The sequence below is a fragment of the Drosophila kikkawai genome, chromosome 3L (genome assembly GCF_030179895.1).
Source record: "Drosophila kikkawai strain 14028-0561.14 chromosome 3L, DkikHiC1v2, whole genome shotgun sequence".
NCBI lineage: Eukaryota > Metazoa > Arthropoda > Insecta > Diptera > Drosophilidae > Drosophila > Drosophila kikkawai.
Genome location: NC_091730.1, coordinates 10,857,930 through 10,880,165, shown reverse-complemented (window position 1 = coordinate 10,880,165; position 22,236 = coordinate 10,857,930). Strand labels below are relative to the sequence as shown.

Below are 22,236 nucleotides of genomic sequence, written 5' to 3'. Positions count from 1 at the left end.
TCGCAGCAGTGGAAACAGTCTGTTAATCGCTCATCCCTAAACAGCTGATTCACCTGTTGCGGCTATCGGTTCAACAATCGTCAAGTTGACCATCTCTTGGGGCAGCAGCTGTGGAACGGCGCAAGTTTAGCCAAAAATGAAATTGAATTAGCCGGGCAATAGCTGAGTTCGCGCACGCCCACGTCGAGAATGTTCAAGCGCACATTTAAGGTGGTCTATCGGCCCATTAGGAGCAATTTTGTGCTGCTGCCGGACCAGTATTACGGCGTCGTTTCGACCTATGTAAGTGTCCAAAAGTCAATCCGGCAAAGTCCAGATAAGATTATCCAGAGATTATACCGCTTTGATTAGGACACGGGCTGCCTGAGTCTGCAGTACAATGGACGGGTGCACTACGCCTCTTGGGCGCCAGAGAAGGGCGGCGGGGGCATTAAGGACACCGAAATTGGGATCAATGCCAGAGCGGCCAAAGAGATCGGTAAGCTTTATTACTTAACGAACCGGATGTGCATCGCTTGCCAATGTGCCGTAATATTGGACTCCGGCCATCTAATACATTTTCCCTTTCTTGCCATAGGTCTGCACGAGAATGATTTGGTCAAGTGTGCGCTCATCGCTGACGTTCTCAACCTGCGCAGCGTCCACGTTACCCCCGTCTCGTCCAAGGACTGGGAGATCATTGTGAGTGATGGTTTCGCATGCTTGCGGCATGCCCGTGTCGCCAGCATAAAAATAGAAAATTCTGTTTATATCGGATTAGCATTTGGCGCGGGCGTACGCTTGGTCTTTATTTATACTCCCGATTGCTTGGCCGGCATTGCCATTGACCCCTACTGCTCAGAGGAGCTTTAAGAAGTTGTAATATTTATTAGTACATAGCTTTTAAAGCTATAATTTAGTTATGACAACCAGCTATGCCTAGGATTCTTATCTAAATATTTGTTTATTTGAGTGACATAATGATATTATATTTCATATTATTTAGTATAATTTTTGTTATATATATCTGTATTATGTAGATTAATGTGTCACTCTTGATATTTAGCATATTTTTTGTTTATTTTGTTATATGTATATAACATTCTTTTGTTTCTGCAGGAACTGAGCACTGAGAAAATATCTGGCAGTGTGCTGGAGCAAACTCGCATTGTTAACTCCACTCAGATTCTGATTGTTTGGATTAACAAGTCCATGCAGGTGGCGCTGACAGTGGGTAAATAAAAACAATACTATATTTATATATTATTATTAATATTTTATATTTAATTAGATCGCCTCAAGCCGCACATGAACTATGGAAGAATAGACCACAACACAGAACTGGTTGTGGCACCCAATCTCTACAAAGGCCTAACCAATGGAAGTACCAATGGTGTCGCTGAAGAGAACACAAAACTCTCTAGGAGTAAAACTACTGCCCAGGTCAAGGATGATTTGTCCGAAAAGCCAATCACACCTCTGACTCATTCCTCAACGGTCTCGAATGTGAAGAATACCTTGCAACGCAACAAGCGGCAGGATCATATGGAGCGTCTCAAAAAGGATCTGCGCAGGGAGAGCTCGCGAAGCTTTGAATTCCGGGTGATTCGTGGCCTTTGGCGGGAACGTGCCCAAGAGTCGGATGTATTTGTAAATCGTAAACATCTGCCCGAGTACCTGGATTTAGATCAGTTCTACTGCATGCACACAGCCGGCGACAAGGACTACTATGTGCGAGTGCGCACTGTAGACGAGGATCTGGAGGATGATTTACCAGGCACCATTCACCCATCCATCGAACTGAATGCCAACCTGATGAAGTTGCTCGGCATCAAAGAGCTGGAACGTGTGGTGCTCCGTTTTAAGACAACCGTGGTCAACTTTGTGGAGAAGATCGAGCTGTTTGCCCACAAGAAGACGCACTACAAGATCATTGAAAACGCATTTAAGCGGTTCGTCATCGAGAGAACCCAGCAGAGACCGATGCTGTTCAACCAGGAGGAGGTGGTGCGTTTAGAGGACGACTTGCTGGTCACAGTTGGCATATTGCCAGAGCACTTTAGGTACTGCGTTGTCGATGCTCAGTTTCTGAAAGAATCCAAGATCTATGCCGCTGATCTGGTGCGTCCGGTGAACGAGATTATCAAGGAGCAGCCTCCAGTCACATCGCCGCTGAGTGTCAAGGATCTAATACGTCTGCCCGAGTATGACAAGATTGTGGATCAGGTGGTTCGGGAGCTGCGCCTGAATCTCTGCCTGAACGAAGACAACTCGGTGATGCGGCAGTGCAATGTCCTGCTTACCGGTGCCTCTGGAACGGGTAAAACCGTGCTGGTTGAGCGCATTCTGGACCAGCTATCCCGCAAACCGGACTATTGCTACTTTGACATCTTCTACGGCTCAAGGAGCAAAGGTCGCAAGACGGAATCCATCCAAAAGGATCTGCGCAACATCTTCACCAGCTGCCTACAGCATGCACCTGCAATTGTGGTTTTGGAGAACCTGGACGTTCTGGCCCACTCGGCTGGGGAGCAGTCCAGTCAGGATGGGGAGTACTACAACCGCATGGCGGATACAGTGCATCAGTTGATCGTCCAGTATACCACAGGCAATGCAATTGCAGTGATTGCCACCGTCAACGAGCTGCAGACACTTAATAAACGTTTGAGTTCTCCGCGAGGCAGGCATGTCTTCCAGACTGTGGCTCGTTTACCCAGCCTGGAGCGACCGGATCGTGAGATTATCCTGCGTGAGCTCTGCAGCCATATCGATGCGTCCAAGGAGCTCGATCTGGTTAAGTTCTCCAACCTCACCGAGGGCTACCGGAAGTGTGATCTTGTTCAGTTCGTGGAGCGAGCCATTTTCTATGCCTACCGCTTGAGTGAGTAAATCGTTAGAGTATTTGTTTTTGAAATAAAATTTTAATTTTAATTAATTTTAATTATTTTCAATTAATTTTAATTAATTTCAATTAATTTTGATTTTAATTAATTTTAATTTTAATTCATTTTGATTTTTATTCATTTTAATTTTTATTCATTTTTATTTTAATTAATTTTAATTGAATTAAAATGTTCTGTTTCCAGGCAAGACGCAGCCGCTTCTGACGAATGACCAGCTCATCGAGTCCCTGGAGCACACAAACTCCTACTGCCTGCAGGGCATCAAGAGTAATCAGAAGACTGGCAGCGAGGTGGAGGCCAATGAAATGCGTGTGGAGGAACTGCCTGGTTTAGAGGCTGTAGTGGGGGTGCTCGAGGAGGTTCTTATGTGGCCATCAAGGGTAAGTCATCACAAGATTTACTATTATTATAAGTATTATTAGAACTACTTAACTGGACTTCTTCTAAATCCCATTTTTAAATTATTTAAATATTTATTATATTTATTTTTAATTTAGTTTGTATCATAACTCTTCTCCCTTACAGTATCCCACAATTTTCAATGCTTCACCGTTGCGCAACCAAGCCGGAGTGCTCCTGTACGGACCTCCTGGAACTGGCAAGACTTACCTGGTCTCTCAGTTGGCCACCTCTTGGAACCTGCGCATTATTTCCGTAAAAGGACCCGAACTGCTGGCCAAATATATTGGCCAAAGCGAGGAGAACGTACGGAACCTGTTCAATCGCGCCCGCAGTGCTCGTCCATGTGTCCTCTTTTTCGACGAGTTCGACAGCTTGGCCCCGAAGCGCGGGCACGACTCCACAGGTGTTACGGATCGTGTGGTCAATCAATTGCTCACTGAACTAGATGGCGTGGAGGGACTCCAGGGCGTCACGGTGATAGCTGCCACCTCGAGACCGGAACTGTTGGATCCGGCGCTCCTACGATCAGGACGCATTGATCGTCTGGTGGAGTGTCCTTTGCCCGATGCCGTGGCCCGAGTACGCATCTTAGAAGCCCTCAGTTCCACTTTGAGCCTAGATGAGTGCGTGGACTTTGAGTGGTTTGCGGGAAGAACGGCCAACTATACCGGCGCTGATCTTCAGAGCATTCTGACCTCGGCGAACATGGCGGCAGTTAAGGAGGCTCTGGCTCAATTCGGACACGAGGTGAGTCGATCTTTTCACTGCCGGAAACGGTACTAAATTATATGGCAAGTTCTTGGTAACCAGAGTGGGACCTGTTAGCCCTTCCGTTGTTTGGATTTCGCTTTTCGTTTCTCGGTTTTTTGTTCCCATCACAACAGCAAGTGCAAGAAAAATGCATTTAACTATTTTTGGGTAGTTTACGTGCCTGGCATCTGGATCAGTATCTGGGGGTATCTATGCGGGAGCCACTTCCAGTCGCTGGGATTTTATTTTTTTTAGATATCAGTCACGTAACGGATATTTCCTTATTGATATGCGATTACCGCGCATGCTCACGTACTGCAGGCACAGGCACCTCCGCCACTAAGACAATGGAAACATTTTCTTTTGCATAAATTAAGCCGCCAAGCAAACAAACAGAAAACGAGCGAGGGAGAGCCGATAATAAAGAATTTCAACGAGTCCGATGCCACCGCAAACATGCTTAGAATAAAACCAACAAGAAGAGCCAGCAGCAGCGACAACAATAAAAAGAAAGGAAACCCGCTGAGGGAAACTAAGTACAAGCGAAAACAATTGCAACATGCGGGAGGGAGAGCCCAAGACCAAGACCACCTTGAACAGGTAGCTAAATCCGAGCCCGAACCCTGGCTATCCTGGATCCGAGCAAACACTTTTTACCGAGCTCTCGGATCGGTTTGAATCGGCTTCGATCGGCCGGGCAATCGGGCAATCGTTCGGTTTATAGCTGAAAAAGTTTCTTCCGTTCGATCGTTACTGTCGGTTAGTTGTTTGCGCACTTTCAAGCCAATCGGTTGGCTTTGCTCGGTTCCTTCCACAAAACTTTACGGATTACGGTTGGTGCGACGGAAGTGGGCCCTTCACTCCCCCTCTCTCTCTCTCTATGTCTCTCTCTTGTGCCTCTTGAAAGGGAAATAAAAGTTGGCAACGAAGCGGAAACGCCTAAAAAATTAAAAAAGATTTTTATCCAAAACTCCATCCTCGATTGACAGCGAAATAAACACAGCCAACTAAATATTGTGACAATATTCTTCTGCGGTCTTAACTCGACGCCCCCCACCAGCTCTTCGCAAATAAAAGACAAAGAACGTGATTTCTTGGTCAAAGATTTTTGGGTTGTGGCGTGGAAGGAAACAATTATACATACGTATTCCCATCGGGGCTGACATGCGGCAGTAAAACAAAAAAATAAGGGAAATAAATTTAATTTTAAAGACAGAAATGTTCCAGCAGTCAAATAAATACAAATCCTGTCAAGTGCAGCCAAAAAGTTTAAATTAAAAAAACGAAAGATCAACATAAGAAGAGAACCGAAGAAGTCAAAATATTAAAAATCAGTGATGGCCAAAGAAATGCCATATTAGAATTGCATTTGTATATAATAATAATAATAGTCATTTAATGTTAAAATATTCTTTAAATATTACTTAATTATTTTTTCGCCTATTATATCGGTCTGATATATCAAATATATAATTAATTTATCGTTAAAATATCACAAATATATCGAAATTATCGCTAAATATTGCTACTGTAACGATATATCCTTTTTGGAATAAAATTTTAGGACTAAAAATGTTGATTTAGACTGAAAATTTCTTTCTGTGCATATTATTCACGTGTCGGCAGAGTTCAGGCAGTTCAGGCATTACTAATTCTTATGTTGATAATAAATTCTTACATAAATAAATATGAATAAGAAAATGAATGAATGAATGAATATATATATTAATAAAATAATATAAAAACCTATAATCTAAAATAACGTAGAATACCATTTATAAAAATAATACCAACACACACAAAATTCATATTAAATTAATAATACTATTCCTTAAAACTATATAAAAACACCCCAAATACCCTGACCATAAAAAATTACTCGAACTAAAAAAAATAATTTCATTAATAATATGCAGAATGTCAAGTGCTAAATTCGCCCAGTAATTCCGTTCTCAAAATAGCTCACAGACCAAGTTGAAATGTCAAGTCGAATATGCGAAAGATTCATTCGTTCGATAATAATTCACAAGATAAAAAGGTGTGAGTTAAACGCTTTTGGCCATGTGCGCGCACCCGCTGGCTTCAAATCGAATAATATTGAACGATTGACAAACTGAGAAAAAATATAGAAAAAAAGAAAAATAATACATACTTCAAATACAGCGATCGACTCGTATTTGGCAACAACTGAGAAAAAGGAATTGAATAAATTAAAACCTGCGACGCGTGTGCATACATATATCGGGCCTGAAGCCAGGCCGCTAAAGCAACCATAAAACAACAACAACAATAGCAACAATTACTAGTAGCAACAACAACAATGACAATCACAACGGTTGTCGCATGCCTTACAAACAATAAAATAAATTTCATTAACTGGACAGTGGTTTGAAAACGTTTTAGTTATTGAGGAAAATGCAAAGTTAATAAGAAATAATTTTATAGATATTTTTTTAATAGATTGGATTAGCTGAGGATTTGTTTAATTTAATTCAGTCTTAAAATTGTTCGTTTTTATAATTTTTCTCAACTTATTTTATTCTATTTGTTCTTATGCTATTTGATTTATCAGTTTAACAAACATTTGAGTCGTGTTAAAAACAAGCTAAACTTTCCGAAATACTGGTATACAGGTTGCTAATACCTTTTGGGATTTACCCTAGACTTGCATATCATTGTTAATCATTAAACTGGATAAGTAAACATATATTTTTTGTTTAGCTCGGTCAAGACTTGTTGACAAGTCCAGGCAAACAATATACCCTTAAAAATTTTAATACACTTAATAAAAGTCAGTGGGCGGAAAACACGGTAAACTTTCTGTGGAAGTCTAATTACAATCTTTAAAGTTTTTAATTATTTGTTTACTTATCAAGTTCGAGTTTTTAACTCCAATTAAGTACTTCAACTCAGTTATAGGTAACTTAATTTAATTAACTTGCTTTTGTTAGAGTATATCAAACTGCCTTAAGGTGTTATTTCTTTTTTTTTTAGCTTAATCATTTGGGTATTTCTTGATTTGCGGTTGCAATTCGTTAGTGCATTTTTTGTTTGCTTTGCGGTTAAAAATAACTAAACAGTGTCAAGTCCCACTGTCCCACGAATGATTTCAACCGATTTGAGTTCGGTTTTCTAACTGTACGGCTTTTGTTGAATGGAAAAACGCATTTGGCGAATGTCGAATATAGACAACTTATAGTGGAGATCCCCCTTTCGGGAGTGGAACGCCAATGGGGAGTGGGTGGCAACGAGTGTGTCCGGCAATACAGTGGCTACGACCACGTCTTCGAGCTCATTACGGAGGCAAGGCACACACTTCTGCCTTTTTTTTTTCTCCTTCGAATTTTTGCATATTGGTGCGGGGCAGTCTCTTGGCTGGGCTGTGTGCCGTGTTGGCAATAAAATATTAAACAATAATAATAAATAAATAAAAATGACACAGAGCGGCGATCACAAGAGGGAGGCAGAAGCAAGAGAGAAACGGAGTTTTGGCAATACACTTTGATTATACAGTTGCGGTCAAAAAAAAGAGCACGTCTAAACAATTTTCTATGAGAATTAATATTCAATATATCTATTTGACTCGGATCTGATTTTATTGATTTTCATGAAATTTTAGTATGAAATATTTAAGTGTTAATATCAATAATGACTATCGCTTTGAAATCTCTTTAACAGCATACTAAAAGTATGAATATAACCACAAAATTTAAAAATTTAAATTTAAATTTAAATTTAAATTTAAATTTACTTTATACTTTTGTAAAAGAAATACCGTAGTGTAGCATAACCATTCAATTTAACTCCAAACCGTCCTACAATTTTGACCGCAACTGTATATCCATACTCGCATTGAACCCAACCAGATACAATCACTTGGCTGCTGTTGAACTCAAAGAGAATCCACTTGAGCCATGGCAAAAGTGCCGATCACGCTGATGATCATTGCGCTTGTTTCGGCATCTCCAGACCTGGGCTGCGACTTTGCCCATCACAGCTGCCGCATCGATGTCACCGCGGAAAACAGTCCCCAGCAACGCCACATTCCCGCCGATATGGACATCACGCTGCAGTGCATCCGACCCACGGCCAAATGGTTCTATCAGGATAAGTTTCAGTCCAGGGCCACTGTCTTGCAACTGGAACGAGCTCAATCCTGGAAGTCGGGGAACTACGGCTGCTTGGATGGCCAAAACAGATGGTTCAATGTCTCCCTGATAATTGGCTACAAGGAGGCAGGAGGCAATGATATAGCCAGCTTTGCCAATGTGGATACTGCCCAGAGGATACCCCAGTCTGATCTCTTCTTTCAGCCACTGAATGCGAATGCCTCGCTGAGATTGCTGCAACCACTTCCTGAGTTCGTGCAACGCACTGCTGGCGGTCTCTTCCAGCTGAGCTGTACTCCCAAGGATCCGGAGGCAACAGGAGTGAATATATCCTGGCTGCACAATGACAAGCAAATTTTGGGTGGACGCGGCAGAATCAAGATCAAAAAGTGGTCTCTGACCGTGGGGCAACTACAGCCTGATGATGCGGGAAGCTATCGCTGTGAGTTGTGTGTGGAGCAGGAATGCCAGAGGAGTAATCCCACCCTTCTTGAGGTGGTCAGCCAAAGTCACAGAGCTCCAGTTTTGATGCCTGGATATCCACAAAACGCCAGCGTTGCTCTTGGGGAAAATGTGAGCTTCCAGTGTCGCCTGGAGGATTCCCCGCTAGAGCCAAAGATAACGTGGTTCCATCCGGTGAGCGGTGTTAATATCGAAGAGGTACTGCAGCTACTGAAGCAGCAATCCCAGGTCCCCAAGGACTTTATGCCCATGTTAACGCAAAAGGATGAGCCACAGGTGCTTCGTCTGGGGAATGTTTTGATGGAGGATTCTGGCTGGTACATCTGCATAGCTGAGAATCAAATAGGACGCACTGTTGGCGCCGCCTACCTCGAACTTTACAGTCCTGAAGACACCACAACAGCTCGTGTCTACACCAGCAGCACAGTGGGTACACCCACACCACCTGCACTCGTTCCTGAAGACACCGACGACGAGGCGGACAATGCAGCCGAGGAAGCAGCTGCCGGCAAGGGTCCTCCAGTATTCAAAAAGGATTTAAAACGACTTCAGCACACAGTGGCTGGTAACACTATGACCCTGGCTTGTCCCGTTGACGGCAAGGCGAATATCACTTGGACCAAGGATAAAAATCCCTTGAATCGCGGACTTGGCGTTTATTTAAAGAAGAACTTTTTCCTGCGCTTTGTGGAGGCCACCAGTGCAGATTCGGGAAAATATACTTGTGAAGTTTGCAACTCCTTCGGTTGCATTTCCTTCGATTTCGACGTTTTGGTCAATGAGCGCACTCGATCCTCGCCCATCATCGTGGTGCCGCAGAACCAAACGGTGATGGTGAACGGAAGCCTGGACATCAAGTGCAGCGTCCTCTCCGATCTGCATCCCACTGCAAGATGGGAACGAGCTGTTCTAAGAAATGACTCCCTGGGAGGCTCTAGGCGAGTGGAGTTTGCCCGTCTCAACTTTACTGTGACCAACAACTCCGTGGTTTTGGAGCTACGCAATGTGACCCACGAGCAGGAAGGCTGGTACACCTGTGTGGCCATGAACACGCTGGGTAGCAGCAACTCCAGTGTCTACCTGAGGGTTAGGAATCCTCTGCCGCCCTTGGAGATCTACGCCCTGCTGCATGCCAATCCTCTGGGTTTTACCCTGGCTGCCATTATTGTGGTGGCTCTGTTTCTCCTGGGCAGTGCCTTTATAACCATCATGCTCCGCCGAATGAGGAGGGAGAAGCTCTTGAAGCTACGCATCGAAACAGTTCATCAGTGGACCAAGAAGGTGATCATCTACCGCCCGGCCGGGGAAGAAGGCAGCACCTGTAACTCCGGCGACCTGCAGATGCCAGTCATAAAAATCGAAAAGCAACGCACCACCGTCTCAACAACGGGTTCGGGAGGAGCTGATCCCGCCCAGGCCTTCAACGAGTACGAGTTCCCCCTGGACTCCAACTGGGAGATACCCAGGCAGCAACTCAGCTTGGGCTCAATCTTGGGCGAGGGAGCCTTTGGGCGTGTGGTCATGGCAGAGGCAGAGGGACTGCCCCGAAGTCCCCAGCTTGCCGAGACCATTGTGGCTGTTAAAATGGTCAAGGATGAACACACGGACACGGACATGGCCAGCTTGGTGCGGGAGATGGAGGTGATGAAGATGATTGGCAAGCACATCAATATCATAAACCTGCTGGGCTGCTGCAGTCAGGGTGGTCCGCTGTGGGTGATAGTGGAGTATGCGCCCCATGGCAACCTCAAGGATTTCCTCAAACAGAATCGACCGGGAGCTCCGCAAAGGCGGAGTGACAGCGATGGCTACTTGGATGACAAGCCGCTGTTACCAGCACAAGAGCTGGGCGAGAAGGAGCTTACGAAATTTGCCTTTCAAATTGCTCGAGGAATGGAGTATCTGGCTTCACGAAGGGTATGTTTAAATTGGTTTTGAAATAAGGATACTCTTTGGCAGAGCTTGTAGAATTTGTAATATAGATTCATAGTCTTCCCCAGATATTATTAATTTATTTATGATAACGTTTATTTCTATTGCTACCTTAGACTGGGGATGATTAGCAAATTATGACTTTAAATTGATAAAGATTAATATTTTTTTTTTTCCACCTACAAAAAATAAAAATTCTTTTGTGATATTTATTAGACAATTTCTACAAGAAATTAAAATATATATCTATGTATATTTTGCTCTGCCAATTAGTAATCTTTGAATAAAAAAAATAGAAGAAGGTTCTGTGAAGAAGGAGAATCACCTTAAATGTCCCGCCATTCATTTCCAGTGCATCCATCGCGACTTGGCCGCACGCAATGTGCTCGTCAGCGATGGCTATGTGATGAAAATCGCTGACTTTGGCCTGGCTAGGGATATCCAGGATACGGAGTACTACCGTAAAAACACCAACGGCCGGCTGCCCATCAAATGGATGGCTCCAGAGTCCCTGCAGGAGAAGAAATACGACTCGCAAAGCGACGTTTGGAGCTATGGGGTGCTGCTTTGGGAGATCATGACTTACGGAGAACAGCCATATCCTCAAATTCTGTCCGCCGAAGAGCTCTACAGCTACCTGATCACGGGTCAGCGCATGGAGAAGCCGCCCAAGTGTTCCCTCAACATTTATGTGGTGATGCGTCAGTGCTGGCACTTTGAACCCTGTGCACGGCCCACATTCACAGAGCTGGTGGAGAGCTTCGACGGGATTCTGCAGCAGGCGAGCAGCAACCCGAACGATGCCTATCTGGATCTCTCGATGCCCATGCTGGAGACACCGCCCTCATCGGGGGATGAGGATGACGGCTCCTACAGCGAGACATTCCGAGAAACCTCTCCGCTTAGATACCATTATACCTATAAGTTTAATTAGTCCCTAGATCTAGGCAACCAAGAACTTCCAACGAGTCTAAGCAATCCCATCGAAAAATCGCTAAGCTTTAATATTTCATTCATTTTTTACCAACCCAGAAATTGCCAAAGAAAATCTCGCTGAGGCAAAAACACCTGATCGAGTCCTTTCAAACCACAAGACCGTCCCTTAGTGCTTCCGATGTGGCCAAATATCAAAGAACGTAAGTGGTCTTTGTATTTTTTTTGTTTTTTTTATTTAAAAAGTTATTACATATTCTAGGTATTCTCGCTTTACCAACAAGGAGAAGACCTCCAGGGAGTTTGTAGCCAAACGCGCAACTTTGGCTTAAAGACAAAGACTTAATAAGCTTAGCATTATCATTATCTTTAGATTTACTTTATATAAATGTAACTGTGCATCGGTCACGTTTTGTTAGGAGGCGTATGGCTTTGGGTTTTGTATATTTCATATTATTGTTGAGCCAATAAAAACGAAATTGTTTTAATAATAATTTTATAATATATGGGTTATGGTTGTTATACTATATACAGCTTATTGCATTTCTTTATAGTTGAAGAGCCTTGGAAAATCATAAGAGAAATGCTTAATCATAAATTTTAATCATTTTCGTTGTTTTTGTATTCAAAATATTATACATTTAAGCATTCTTTAAAAAAGCGTTGCCTTCGTGTATATATCAATTTCAATTCTTATCTGCAGACACCATGGCAACCTTTGGATCAGATTGAAAAATAGTATATAGCATTTTGTTTATGTTTTATAAACAAAAGCAGCTCCAAGTCATGGTTCAGTCTGCTTCGAAATGTTAAGATTAACATTTGCCTGCCTTTGTTGTCTCCTACTCGGAGATGTAACATCAAGTTTTAGCAATCATTGGAAACTGCCAGCCCTTCGGAGTCACCTGGGGTCATCAGAGTCTCTAACTTCACCTACCAATTGGCAATTGCGCCAACGGTTCCTTTTGGATTTGCTGCTTCAAGTGCACAAGCCTTTGCTGCATCAACAGCTCATTGAAATGGGCAGTCAACTTAATGAAGATCCCCAAGAATATAAAGAAGTTTGTAATTAATGTAAATATATAAAAACAAATAACCTTATTAATTTCTTAAAGGGTTCCTGGAGTTTGATAAAGGAGTTTTTAGGTCGTGTTCATCAAAATCAAGTGCCCAGACCCTTTACCATTTACAATCAACTAGATGAGGAAATGCCACAGAACCTGTTGGGAGTCTATCGTTTTTTGGTCCTGGCCAAGGACTGGACTTCCTTCCAACGAAACGCTTGCTATGCCAGAATACACTTTCATCCTATACTCTTTGTGAATGCCCTGCAAATAGCAGTGGGGGAGAGAGAGGATGCCAAGGATCTCAGACTGCCAGCCATGTTTGAGGTGCTGCCTCAACTCTACTTTGAAAAGGAGGTGATCCTGGCGGCCCAAGAAATTGCCTGGCATCAATTGACACCCATTAGGCTAGTGACACCCAAGCGCAATTGGAAGCATGTATTTCTGAAGTATTTCAGTCCTAGAGAAATCTTGACGAAAGAGGAGCCCATGTCAGCCGATCCTTTGATCATAGATAACATCAGAAACTTGGCTTATCTCAGCTTGGATTTGGAGCTAAACTCGCATTGGAACAAACTGATAAATCAATTGGTTATATCCCTTGAAGAAGCTAAAGAGGGAATACAGCATCAGGACATTATAGATGGCGATCGCCTTATGGCCTTTCGAGGACCTGGGGATGAGGACAGCTACAGAAGGCAGTTGGCAATGCGAGCACACTCTCACAATTCCCAAATATATCTCTACAATTTAAAGCAATTTGTGGCTGCCTTGCATATGGAGGACTTGGCTACGGGCCAAAAATCTACAGAAGTAATTGATCAGCCTTTAATGACCACTGGCGGAGTTCCCTACCAAAGCACCAGCTTGGATTCAGAAGCCATTAGGCGCATTTTAGACTTGACCTTAGAAGATCTGAAAAAACAAATTGATGAGGTGGTCAGTCATAATAAGGATTATATAGAAAACACATTTATAGCTGAAAAAATAATAGCAAATAATTATCTCAATATTTGCCGTCATCTGAGCTTGCCCATCAATGGTTATAAAGCAGATAAGCCTAGTATGCTAGGTTTGGCCACAGCTAATCTAAGAGATCCCATCTACCGATCGCTGCTCTTTCGTTTACAGAAAATAATAAGCAGTTATGGCAAAGGAAATGTAATCCAAAAAGAAGGAAAAGGGATACAACCCATCATAAATAAAGTCACAGTTAGTAGCTTGCTGACTTATGAGGAAACCGTGTATACCGATTTAATCAATCTGATTGACCAGCAACTGCTTCAATCACAGCGTAACAACTTGCAGTTTCTCCAACGTCATCTTGTGGCCAGACAACGCCGCCTCAATCACGAACCTTTCAGCATTACCCTGGATATAGAAGCCCCTGCAGAAATGACTGTTCAAGCTAGAATATATCTGGCCCAAGCCAATCAATCCAGTCCCCATTTGCACCTAGACACCTTTGTGTGTTCCCTGAAGAAGGGCTTTAATCAATTCGAACGTCTTTTCCCTTCAGCCCTCAAGGAATCCACTCTCAGCGAACTATATGAGGCCGATTATCCAACAGCATCAGACAGTTTCAGGGGTTTTCCCACACACCTTATGTTGCCCAGAGGCACTCGAGAAGGACTCAAACTTCAATTGTTTGTTGAACTCACAGCTTGGACTGGCTGGGAGCAGGAGAATGAGGAGGTGCCGTTGCCTGTGCTAACCAAAAGTTTGAAGGATGTGATAATCTTTCATCGCCAGGCCTAAAACTATTATGCGATAATATATGCTAAATGGCTAAACTTCTTAATTGAATGCTCTGTCGTGTGTGTTTGAATACCTTGGGAGTGGGTTTCATATTAATATAGATTTCAGAGCACAAAGCAGACAATATATTAAAAAAAAAAATTTTTTAATAAAATACAATAAAGAAAAAAATATGTTCTCAAAACTTGTTATTAACTTTAGATATCCCATTAAAATTTTATGTTTTAAATGTATTTTTCTTGTCTGCAGGTTCTGTATTTAATACATTTTTATATAAATATAAATAAATATATGTTTTTTAACTTTTAAAACACTCTTCTCAATTCAAAAGAAATAAACGTATCTATTTAACCTTACCACTTGATCATTTATAATTTCTTTTGGCCACACACACAAGCCTAGACACATCCTTTTTCGAGAAAATCAAATGAAATGACTGACAAAATGGTAGAAAACTGGGAATGGGAAATTTCCCGGCCACAAGTGAAACTTGAAAACGAACGAATACGGTTTATTATACGAATGCGATGACAACAAAAAGGCATAATAGTAAAATTAAATGTGTCTATTATGCCAGGCCAATACAAAGCAAACATAAAACCGCATTCCCTTACCAAGACAGGCAGGGACTTTACAATCATACCAAACACTGAAGAAAATATTAAGTAAAATAGAATAAATATTAAAATTAGAAATAATAAGTTATTAGAGTAAAGAACTTCTAGGACAACTTTTAAACATACATAATACATTTTTTTCGATCAGATTAAACCACAAAATTATAAATGAACTATAAAGACCTTGTTCACTTTCAAGTGACGACTTTAAACCTCACTGATTAAACCGAACCCTCCTTTCTCTCAGTGCAAACGATGGCAACATTTGGCAGGCAAGAAACGTTTAAGGAAGGATGTGTTGCTTAGGCGGGTGCAAAGTGTTTGAAGTGGTGGAGGATGTGGATGTGGATGTGGCTGGTTTGTCACTGGCACATTCGCATAAAAACAAATGCACACAATACGACCGAAGACGGCAGCAGGCAGCAACAATCCCATTCAATTCCCCTAACAAAAAGCATAGAAAAGAGAGACAGGAATCGTCATCAAGTGGAAGGCCTCATCTAAGGGTCCGGGCCGGGAAATGGAGTCCTGGGCGTGTTTGTTCCTAGATAAGCGCAATAATATGCACGTATTTTACGCCAACTTACACACACACACACCCCCCGCCCAGTGTCCACCCTCACCCATCATCCCAGCATCCCAGAACTCATCCCTGGCTACGCGGCGCAAATTTTCTAAGAATACGCAAATTTAAATGTGAATTGTTTTCACTTTGTTGCCAGCGTCACTTTGCCTAATTGACTTTGTGTGTGTGTTTGCTCCTTCTTTTTTATCCAGAGACCCACAAAAAAAAGTAAATGAAAAAATTAAGTGAATAGGCGACAATCAGCATTCGCTTTTCTTGGGCTTTCTTTGCATTTTGTTTGCGTCTAATTTGCGTGTGGTTAGGAAAAAATCAGAAAAAGGAAAGTCTCTTTCTCCACCAAAATCCCCACAATTAGAAAGAAAGGCGAAAGTTTTTTTTTTTCGGAATTTATGGCTTATTAATTTTACAATTGTTAAGGCCAGTTTGGGGTTTGGGCTTACGATGAGGCTTAGCTGAAGGTCTTTGGAATTTTGCTGAGTTAAGAAAATGAAGGGAAAAGAAAATTTTTAATAAAATAATAAAAAATAATTATAAATTGGCTAAATGAACTCTAGAAATTAATTTAAATATAAAAGCTTCTTTGATTTTTTTTGCATAAATAATTTATTTTTTCGATTACAAAAGTTTAAATGAAATAAATAGGTTACTGCTAAGCTTAAACATTGTATTTAATTTATTTTTTAAAAGAAATCTTCTTCGCCTTTTTAAATTCTAATTTTATATTCAATTGTTTTCTATTCTAAAAAAAACCCACCACATTTTTTGACCAACTAAATATCTTTTTATCGTTGTTCTCCTCCATAAACTCTCAGCTGATGATAAAGTAAAAGTCAAGCTGGGAGACTTGCCCCTGGAGGTATCATTGGCATCTCCATTTTGACCACTTTTTCCATTCTTGCAGGGCTCCTTGGGTATTGTATTTCATTTCCGTTTTCATTATTATTTGTGGCTGTCCGACTTTGACTCCAATTCCGATTGCCAGTGGCTGCTGCTGCCTGCTCCCACCTCTATCCTGCTGTTGTCTCCTCCACTGCCCCTTTTTTTTTATTATCGCTGCTGTCCTGGCCTTCATACCACGCCTTTTTGTGGAGTGAAGGAGAAAGAACACAAGGACAAGTACAAGGACAACGTCAGCGACGATGGCAACTTCCTGCTATCGTGCTAATTTCCGTTTCTTTATCTTGACACAATGGTGCGCATTAAAAGCACGATGGGCAGGGGTTTCTCTAGAGCAGGGCAAGCGCCACAACTAAGGGAGGTTTCTGAGTAGAGAAAGTGGGATTTCCCCCTCGAAAAGCTGTTGCAGCGGCCGTTGCGCTTTTATTTCCGCCCCATTTTAGATGGGGCTGTATTAAACCAGAAATATGCCAATAGTCGATGTTTAAACGATTTTCAAATATAAATTTCTAATTTTGGGAATATTTTGAATACTACTAATAATAAAACAACTACATAAATTGCCACAAAAATATATTTAATCTTCATTGAAACCTTATTTTTGGGATGGTTTGTATAAAAATATGAATCTGGAAAATAAAAATAAATTATAAATACCTCATAGAACCTACAATATTAAAGAATAACTTAATGCTGTATTTAAAAATATAAATCCGATATTTCTTAAAAAAATAAAAATAAAATATAAATATCTCATAGAAGCTACAATAGTAAAGAAGAACTTCATCCATTCCAATTCGCGAGCTTAACTTCCCCTTCTTATCCTTCTTACTCCTCAAATTTGTGGCCATATTAGCCGCCATTTTTGTTCTTGCTTTGTCACCACAGGATCCCCCCTTGAATTGGAGTGGGATTCCCCATTTTTGGGGTGGCTTTAGGAGGCCTTCGTCTCTCTCGCCCTCTGCCTCTGGCATTCAAAAATTTGCATTCAGCAACAACATGAAGAAAATATTGATAAATGCCCGCCATTAAACGCGATTAACAATTTGAATTATGTGGCAAAGCCAAATTTTATTGCCCACAGAAACAGCCACAACAATTCTATGGCCAAACAAATGGCATCATTATTAATATTTACTCGTATATATATGCACACACCGACCATCATTTTGGTGGATTATTTAGGCGCGTATTTAAAACAACATTTTGGCTACTTGTTTTTTTTTTATTTCTACTTCTCGTTTGGGCACGTTCAAAATGTGTGAATGCAATTGCGCGAAAGCGAATATGATTGGCAATTGTTTGGGTTACCAACGGAGGGAGTTCCATTTTCTGTAACAACATCAACAAAGGCCTTTGGAGACATAATGCAATTTTAGTCTAAACAGTTGCCATCAAAATTTTCAATGAATTGCATCAATTGCCGGTCCATTGTTGGCGTTCCCCCCAAGCGAATGCTTTTATTATTATTTTTTTTTTTATCCTGCTTTGCAATCGAGTGGGCGTGGCGGTGCCCTGCATACAACCCAAGGGGTTGGACGGCAGCGAAGGGCGGTTTGTGTAATAAAATAATTGCAGTGCACGTGTCAAAAATATTCAAAAAGGCTTAAGAGGGATTGTGTTTCGGTGGAGGGGATTTTCTGGTGCTGGACTGCAGCAGCATGAAGTGGTTTCTGGATCCGTCATATTTGTACTATTTCTTTTCCCTTTTTTTGTGTTTGTGCTGTGTTGTGTCCAACTGATTGCATAAATTGTTGTGGAATTTTATCAAGTTGATGGAGGAAGTTGGTTTAGGAAGGGAAGGGTTGGTTACTGGGTTGTGGATGCGTTTAGAATGGGGTCTTGGTTTTATCTAAAAAAGTGTATTTAAGAAAAATATAAGTAGTTTCATAAGACTTATGCCATGGTTCTTAGGTAAATCGTTAATTATTATTATAATAAGAAATGTGGTTATATTTTCATATATTTCAACAGAAATAATTATATTTCTCATAATTTCTAACCAAAAATTCTTTAAAATTGTAATTTTCTTATTTATAATTGCTGCGCTGTACATGATAAAATCTTAATCTAAATGGTAATATTAATATTATTCTTAAAGCCAGAGCATTCCTACTTCGTAGTGAATTTGCAAAGAAAACTCTAGCTTTTTTGTGTGTGCGTGTTGCCAGCTTGGAATTTGTTTTGATTTGCAACAAATTTGTTTCAGCATTGTGAGTATATTCCAGTGTCTGTGTGGCTGAGCGCTTTATTGCTTTTTCCACTGTCGCCTCTGGGTGCTAGCTGCCTGGGTGTGATGAGGGGGAGTGGTCTTCCCGGGGGTGGGATGTCCTAGGGCCTGGGCATTGTTTACATTGTTGTGGTGTGAATAGCAAATAAGCCGCAACCAATTCAGGCAAATCCCATTTTTATAGCATACTTTGGCACATCTTTTTACCCTGATTCCACCACTTCTCCGACCCATAAATTTATTCTAATTGCAAGGCAGAGAGAGCCAACGCAGCAGAAATCGCATTTCCCACATTTTCACACCTCATTAGTTGGCAAAATCCCAGAGAGTGAGTAAAAAATAAGCGTTTACTGGTAATGGAAAAATGGTGAAGCTGGGCTTAAAATGCATTTACCGCTGCAATCTGTGGCCACAAAATCAATTTGTGTTTAAAATATATTTTACCGATAGAGAGGAGCTGAGGGGAAAGGGTGCAGGAATAGAAATTAAATGGCTTTCGTGTCTGTGGCTGCAAATTGATTGATTTTGCTGTGACAGCAACAGTAATTGAAAATATTTTTTGTTAACTATTAGTTTCCCAAACGGATTCTGTCAAGTCAAAGTGGGAATGAGCTTTCGCCAATCATTCTCCTGAGTGCGTGTTGTCCCTTCCGGTTACCTTAATCTGGCCCACATCTTGCAGGATCCGGATCTTCCTGTTATGCCAAGGTAAACGCGATGGGCCAAGGTGTCATTACCTTTGGAGGGACGAACCAGTAATGCCCTCTAACTAAATTTAACTAAATATATAGCTAATAATTTTAAATACATTTAATTCAATTTTTAATATTTTTCCTATTTAAATTGAACTATTATTATTAATATTTTCTAATTTAAATGCTTCTAAAACTCACCTCTAAATAAAAGAAAAACTAATTGAATAGTTTCCCTCATATTCGAGTAGTTACAACCTCTTACTTTCGATGTACCTTTGCTGCCCTATATTTCCATTGGCATTAAAATGTCCTGCGCTCCTCGGCAATGTAAACATTTTTTTAATCCCACTCGAAGGAAAGCCTTCTCCTGTGAGAAGTTCTCTTCCTCCCGCGCTTATCAAGCGATGCGCCAAAGCGTGTCAGTTAAGACGGAATATAGTGGGTGGGGGCGGTGGAAATACCAATCCTGAGGTGGGTCTCATTCAATCATACAAAAGCCAGGGAAGAGAGAAAGAAATCCCTTTGACAATGCAATGCATGAATGTATTTTTTCCTTCTTCATTTTAATTCACAGCCAAATTGAATAGACTAGAGAAGGGCGAGAAGAATACGAGACGATTGCCACGTAGCTATAGATCTCACCTATACAACATGAATGTTTATTTTCTGAATACATTTTTCAACAGCAACTGGCAAGGCATGGCTATTTTAGGCAGGGGCATGGGATGTCTTCAGAAGGGGTTCTAAAAACTTTTCAAAACAATTTTTAGAATTATTTGAATTTAATGTTAAGAAATAAGGTTTTAGGTTGTAAATTTTGTCCAACTATAACATAAGAAAAGGATACTATTGCCTACGCCTCTGGTTTCTTCAAGTCCCCTGCCCCATCCTGGTCCATTAGCCTTTGTGTGTGCTCTGGTTGTCGCGCGTATATCACATTTCCGTTTGTTAGCAATTTTTTGGCGTGTACATCTGCATGAATAGCGAAAAGTTTTCTGCTCAACTTGATAGCCTCCCCCCTATAACCAAAGCAGGCGTGTGAAAATGTTTATTGTACATTTTTGAATGCCCCGTTTTGGTGTGGGAAGGAAGGGTTTGGGCCCAAGTTGATTTGGGAGCCAGCTCACGCCTCCCTTCCGTCCAATATTTTCCACACGTCTACGCATAAAAGGTGGTCGAAGCCCAATATCTTGGATTGATTGCCCCACATCCACTTGGACAGTTTTGCTAAATATTTTGTAAATGTCACAAAGGATTTGGAATTGAAGTTTTTGATATATTTTTATTAAAAGAAATCCAGTGATTTTTAGAAATTTCTTTTTAAATTAAATAATTAAAGTATTGTATGACTTGGAGACATATCAGAGTGTGGGTTTATTTGTTTTTAGAATATTTAAACTTGTATCTAGTTTAATTGCTTTGGTTTAATTTCTATTACATTTTTAGAATTAAGAAATTCTCTTTTCTTCCTCCAAATTTCCTTTCCAAAATATTATCAGTAAATGGCACAAGAAACCTTCACGTTCTATTCTTCAGAACTTTTGGAAAAGAGTCGTTCAGTTAATTCCTCTCACCATTCAGGCGAATTTTTGCGTTTCACCCACAACTTTCTTACCATTTCGCACTAGAATGCTCAACCAACTGCGAAATTGTTTGCCAGCCACAAAAAGAACTGACGGGAGAAAGGACCATCAGAGGACACGGCATAGATAAGGCTGCCAACTTGTTTGCTTAATAAATAAACTTTATATTCATAACTGAAAAAGTTTTTGCAACAAGCTATGGGATGCTCCTCCTTCGTCCCCCTGACTATTTCCCCCAGCGAAACAAACGTGGCCGCTAATTTGCGTGCCAAAAGTTTTGCCGCTGAATAGTATGCTACGAAATTTGTGCAAACATCAGAAGGAGTTTGTAGGCGCGGCAAAACTACGCGCCGGCATTTCCGTTGCACAGCGCCAAGGCAGAACATAAATTATACAAGCATTTCCGGAGGAGTTACACTGGGATAAGAATGGAAATTTCTTATTAAATTAAAGGTAATGTTTATAAATATGTAGAATGACTTTATGACTTGCTCTGAAGCAAACATTGTCCTTAGACTTATTTTATGTTTACTTAAAAATATTTTCTAATATATTACATTAATTTACAGTTCCTTAACTATTTAATACCTTTTATAATTTTTTTTTTTTTAACATTACCTTAATTTTTTCAAGTGCTAACCTCTCCAGCTTTTCTCAAGACGCTATCTGCACCGCGGCAAAGGGCGCTTGCTAATCACAAAAGTTTTCGGTTTTCAGCTACCTTCAAGACGCAGGGCTCTCCCCCGGATAAACTTACGGGTTAAATACCCTTTGACCCCACACAGCCTCAGTCTGATTAACAAGACATAATTACTTTCGCATTAAGCGGCTGCCTAATAGCTCGTGTAATTCCCCAACTCCAGGAATCCAAACCCCTAATCAGCTCGACAGACTTTGAAAAACTAAAGAAAACAACATTTTAAATTTTATATAGCAAAGTACAAAAAGTACAAAAACGACTGAAAGGGCACATCAACAACGGTTGGCAGCAAAATGAAATGAAATGAACGGCAAACCACTCGAAGATAATGAAAGTGCATTGAGGCGGCACGAGTTGGGGAAACAGTATCAGGTCGAGTGCGAAAATTTTTCCATTATGCAACGTGCCACATTTCTCCTTGTTCCTCCATGTTGAAGGTGGGATGGAAAAATATAGGGTATGGGAGGAGATTGAATAGTGAGTGGTTTGTTTTTGTGAAATTAATATAATTTAATTTATTTAAATAAAATATAGAGGTATCTATTTAGGTACCAAAGTATGACATTTTGGGAATTATTAATTAGAAATTATAATAAAGTTCTTTTATTCTTTGATAAGTTTTTATATATTATTTCG

The 22,236-nt window shown here is 40.8% G+C and overlaps 3 protein-coding genes across 4 annotated transcripts in view; all 3 read left to right on the top strand.

The window, feature by feature from the left end:
- Positions 1–40: 40 nt before the first annotated feature.
- Pex1 (peroxin 1) overlaps positions 41–22,236 on the top strand; it is a 35,973-nt gene continuing 13,777 nt past the window's right edge. Inside the window, exons 1-9 of one of the 2 annotated variants that reach the window (XM_017178727.2) lie at positions 41–282; positions 352–478; positions 578–681; positions 1,099–1,213; positions 1,271–2,860; positions 3,066–3,262; positions 3,408–4,031; positions 11,570–11,673; positions 11,733–11,972. In XM_017178727.2, the coding sequence (XP_017034216.1) occupies positions 190–282; positions 352–478; positions 578–681; positions 1,099–1,213; positions 1,271–2,860; positions 3,066–3,262; positions 3,408–4,031; positions 11,570–11,673; positions 11,733–11,802 (3,024 nt within the window). In that variant the 5' untranslated portion in view covers positions 41–189 and the 3' untranslated portion in view covers positions 11,803–11,972. Of the gene's footprint in view, positions 283–351; positions 479–577; positions 682–1,098; positions 1,214–1,270; positions 2,861–3,065; positions 3,263–3,407; positions 4,032–11,569; positions 11,674–11,732; positions 11,973–22,236 lie in introns of those variants that run through there. The other variant, XM_070285750.1, reaches the window with a different exon arrangement.
- Positions 4,811–11,563, top strand: btl (breathless). Its single transcript, XM_017178726.3, has 3 exons — positions 4,811–4,867; positions 7,901–10,522; positions 10,890–11,563. Exons 2-3 carry the CDS (start codon positions 7,949–7,951, stop codon positions 11,469–11,471), a joined length of 3,156 nt encoding a protein of 1,051 aa, XP_017034215.1. The 5' UTR covers positions 4,811–4,867; positions 7,901–7,948; the 3' UTR covers positions 11,472–11,563.
- Positions 12,277–14,406, top strand: LOC108083084 (larval serum protein 1 alpha chain). Its single transcript, XM_017178728.3, has 2 exons — positions 12,277–12,531; positions 12,586–14,406. The coding sequence occupies exons 1-2, from the start codon at positions 12,277–12,279 to the stop codon at positions 14,290–14,292; spliced, it is 1,962 nt and encodes a 653-aa protein (XP_017034217.1). The 3' UTR covers positions 14,293–14,406.

Excerpts from the sequence above, each read along its gene's own strand:
- LOC108083084 (XM_017178728.3), top strand. The coding sequence starts at position 12,277 with ATGTTAAGATTAACATTTGCCTGCCTTTGTTGTCTCCTACTCGGAGAT. Across the intron at positions 12,532-12,585 it reads ATCCCCAAGAATATAAAGAA|GGTTCCTGGAGTTTGATAAA; the intron begins GTTTGTAATTAA and ends AATTTCTTAAAG.
- btl (XM_017178726.3), top strand. The coding sequence starts at position 7,949 with ATGGCAAAAGTGCCGATCACGCTGATGATCATTGCGCTTGTTTCGGCA. Across the intron at positions 10,523-10,889 it reads AGTATCTGGCTTCACGAAGG|TGCATCCATCGCGACTTGGC; the intron begins GTATGTTTAAAT and ends ATTCATTTCCAG.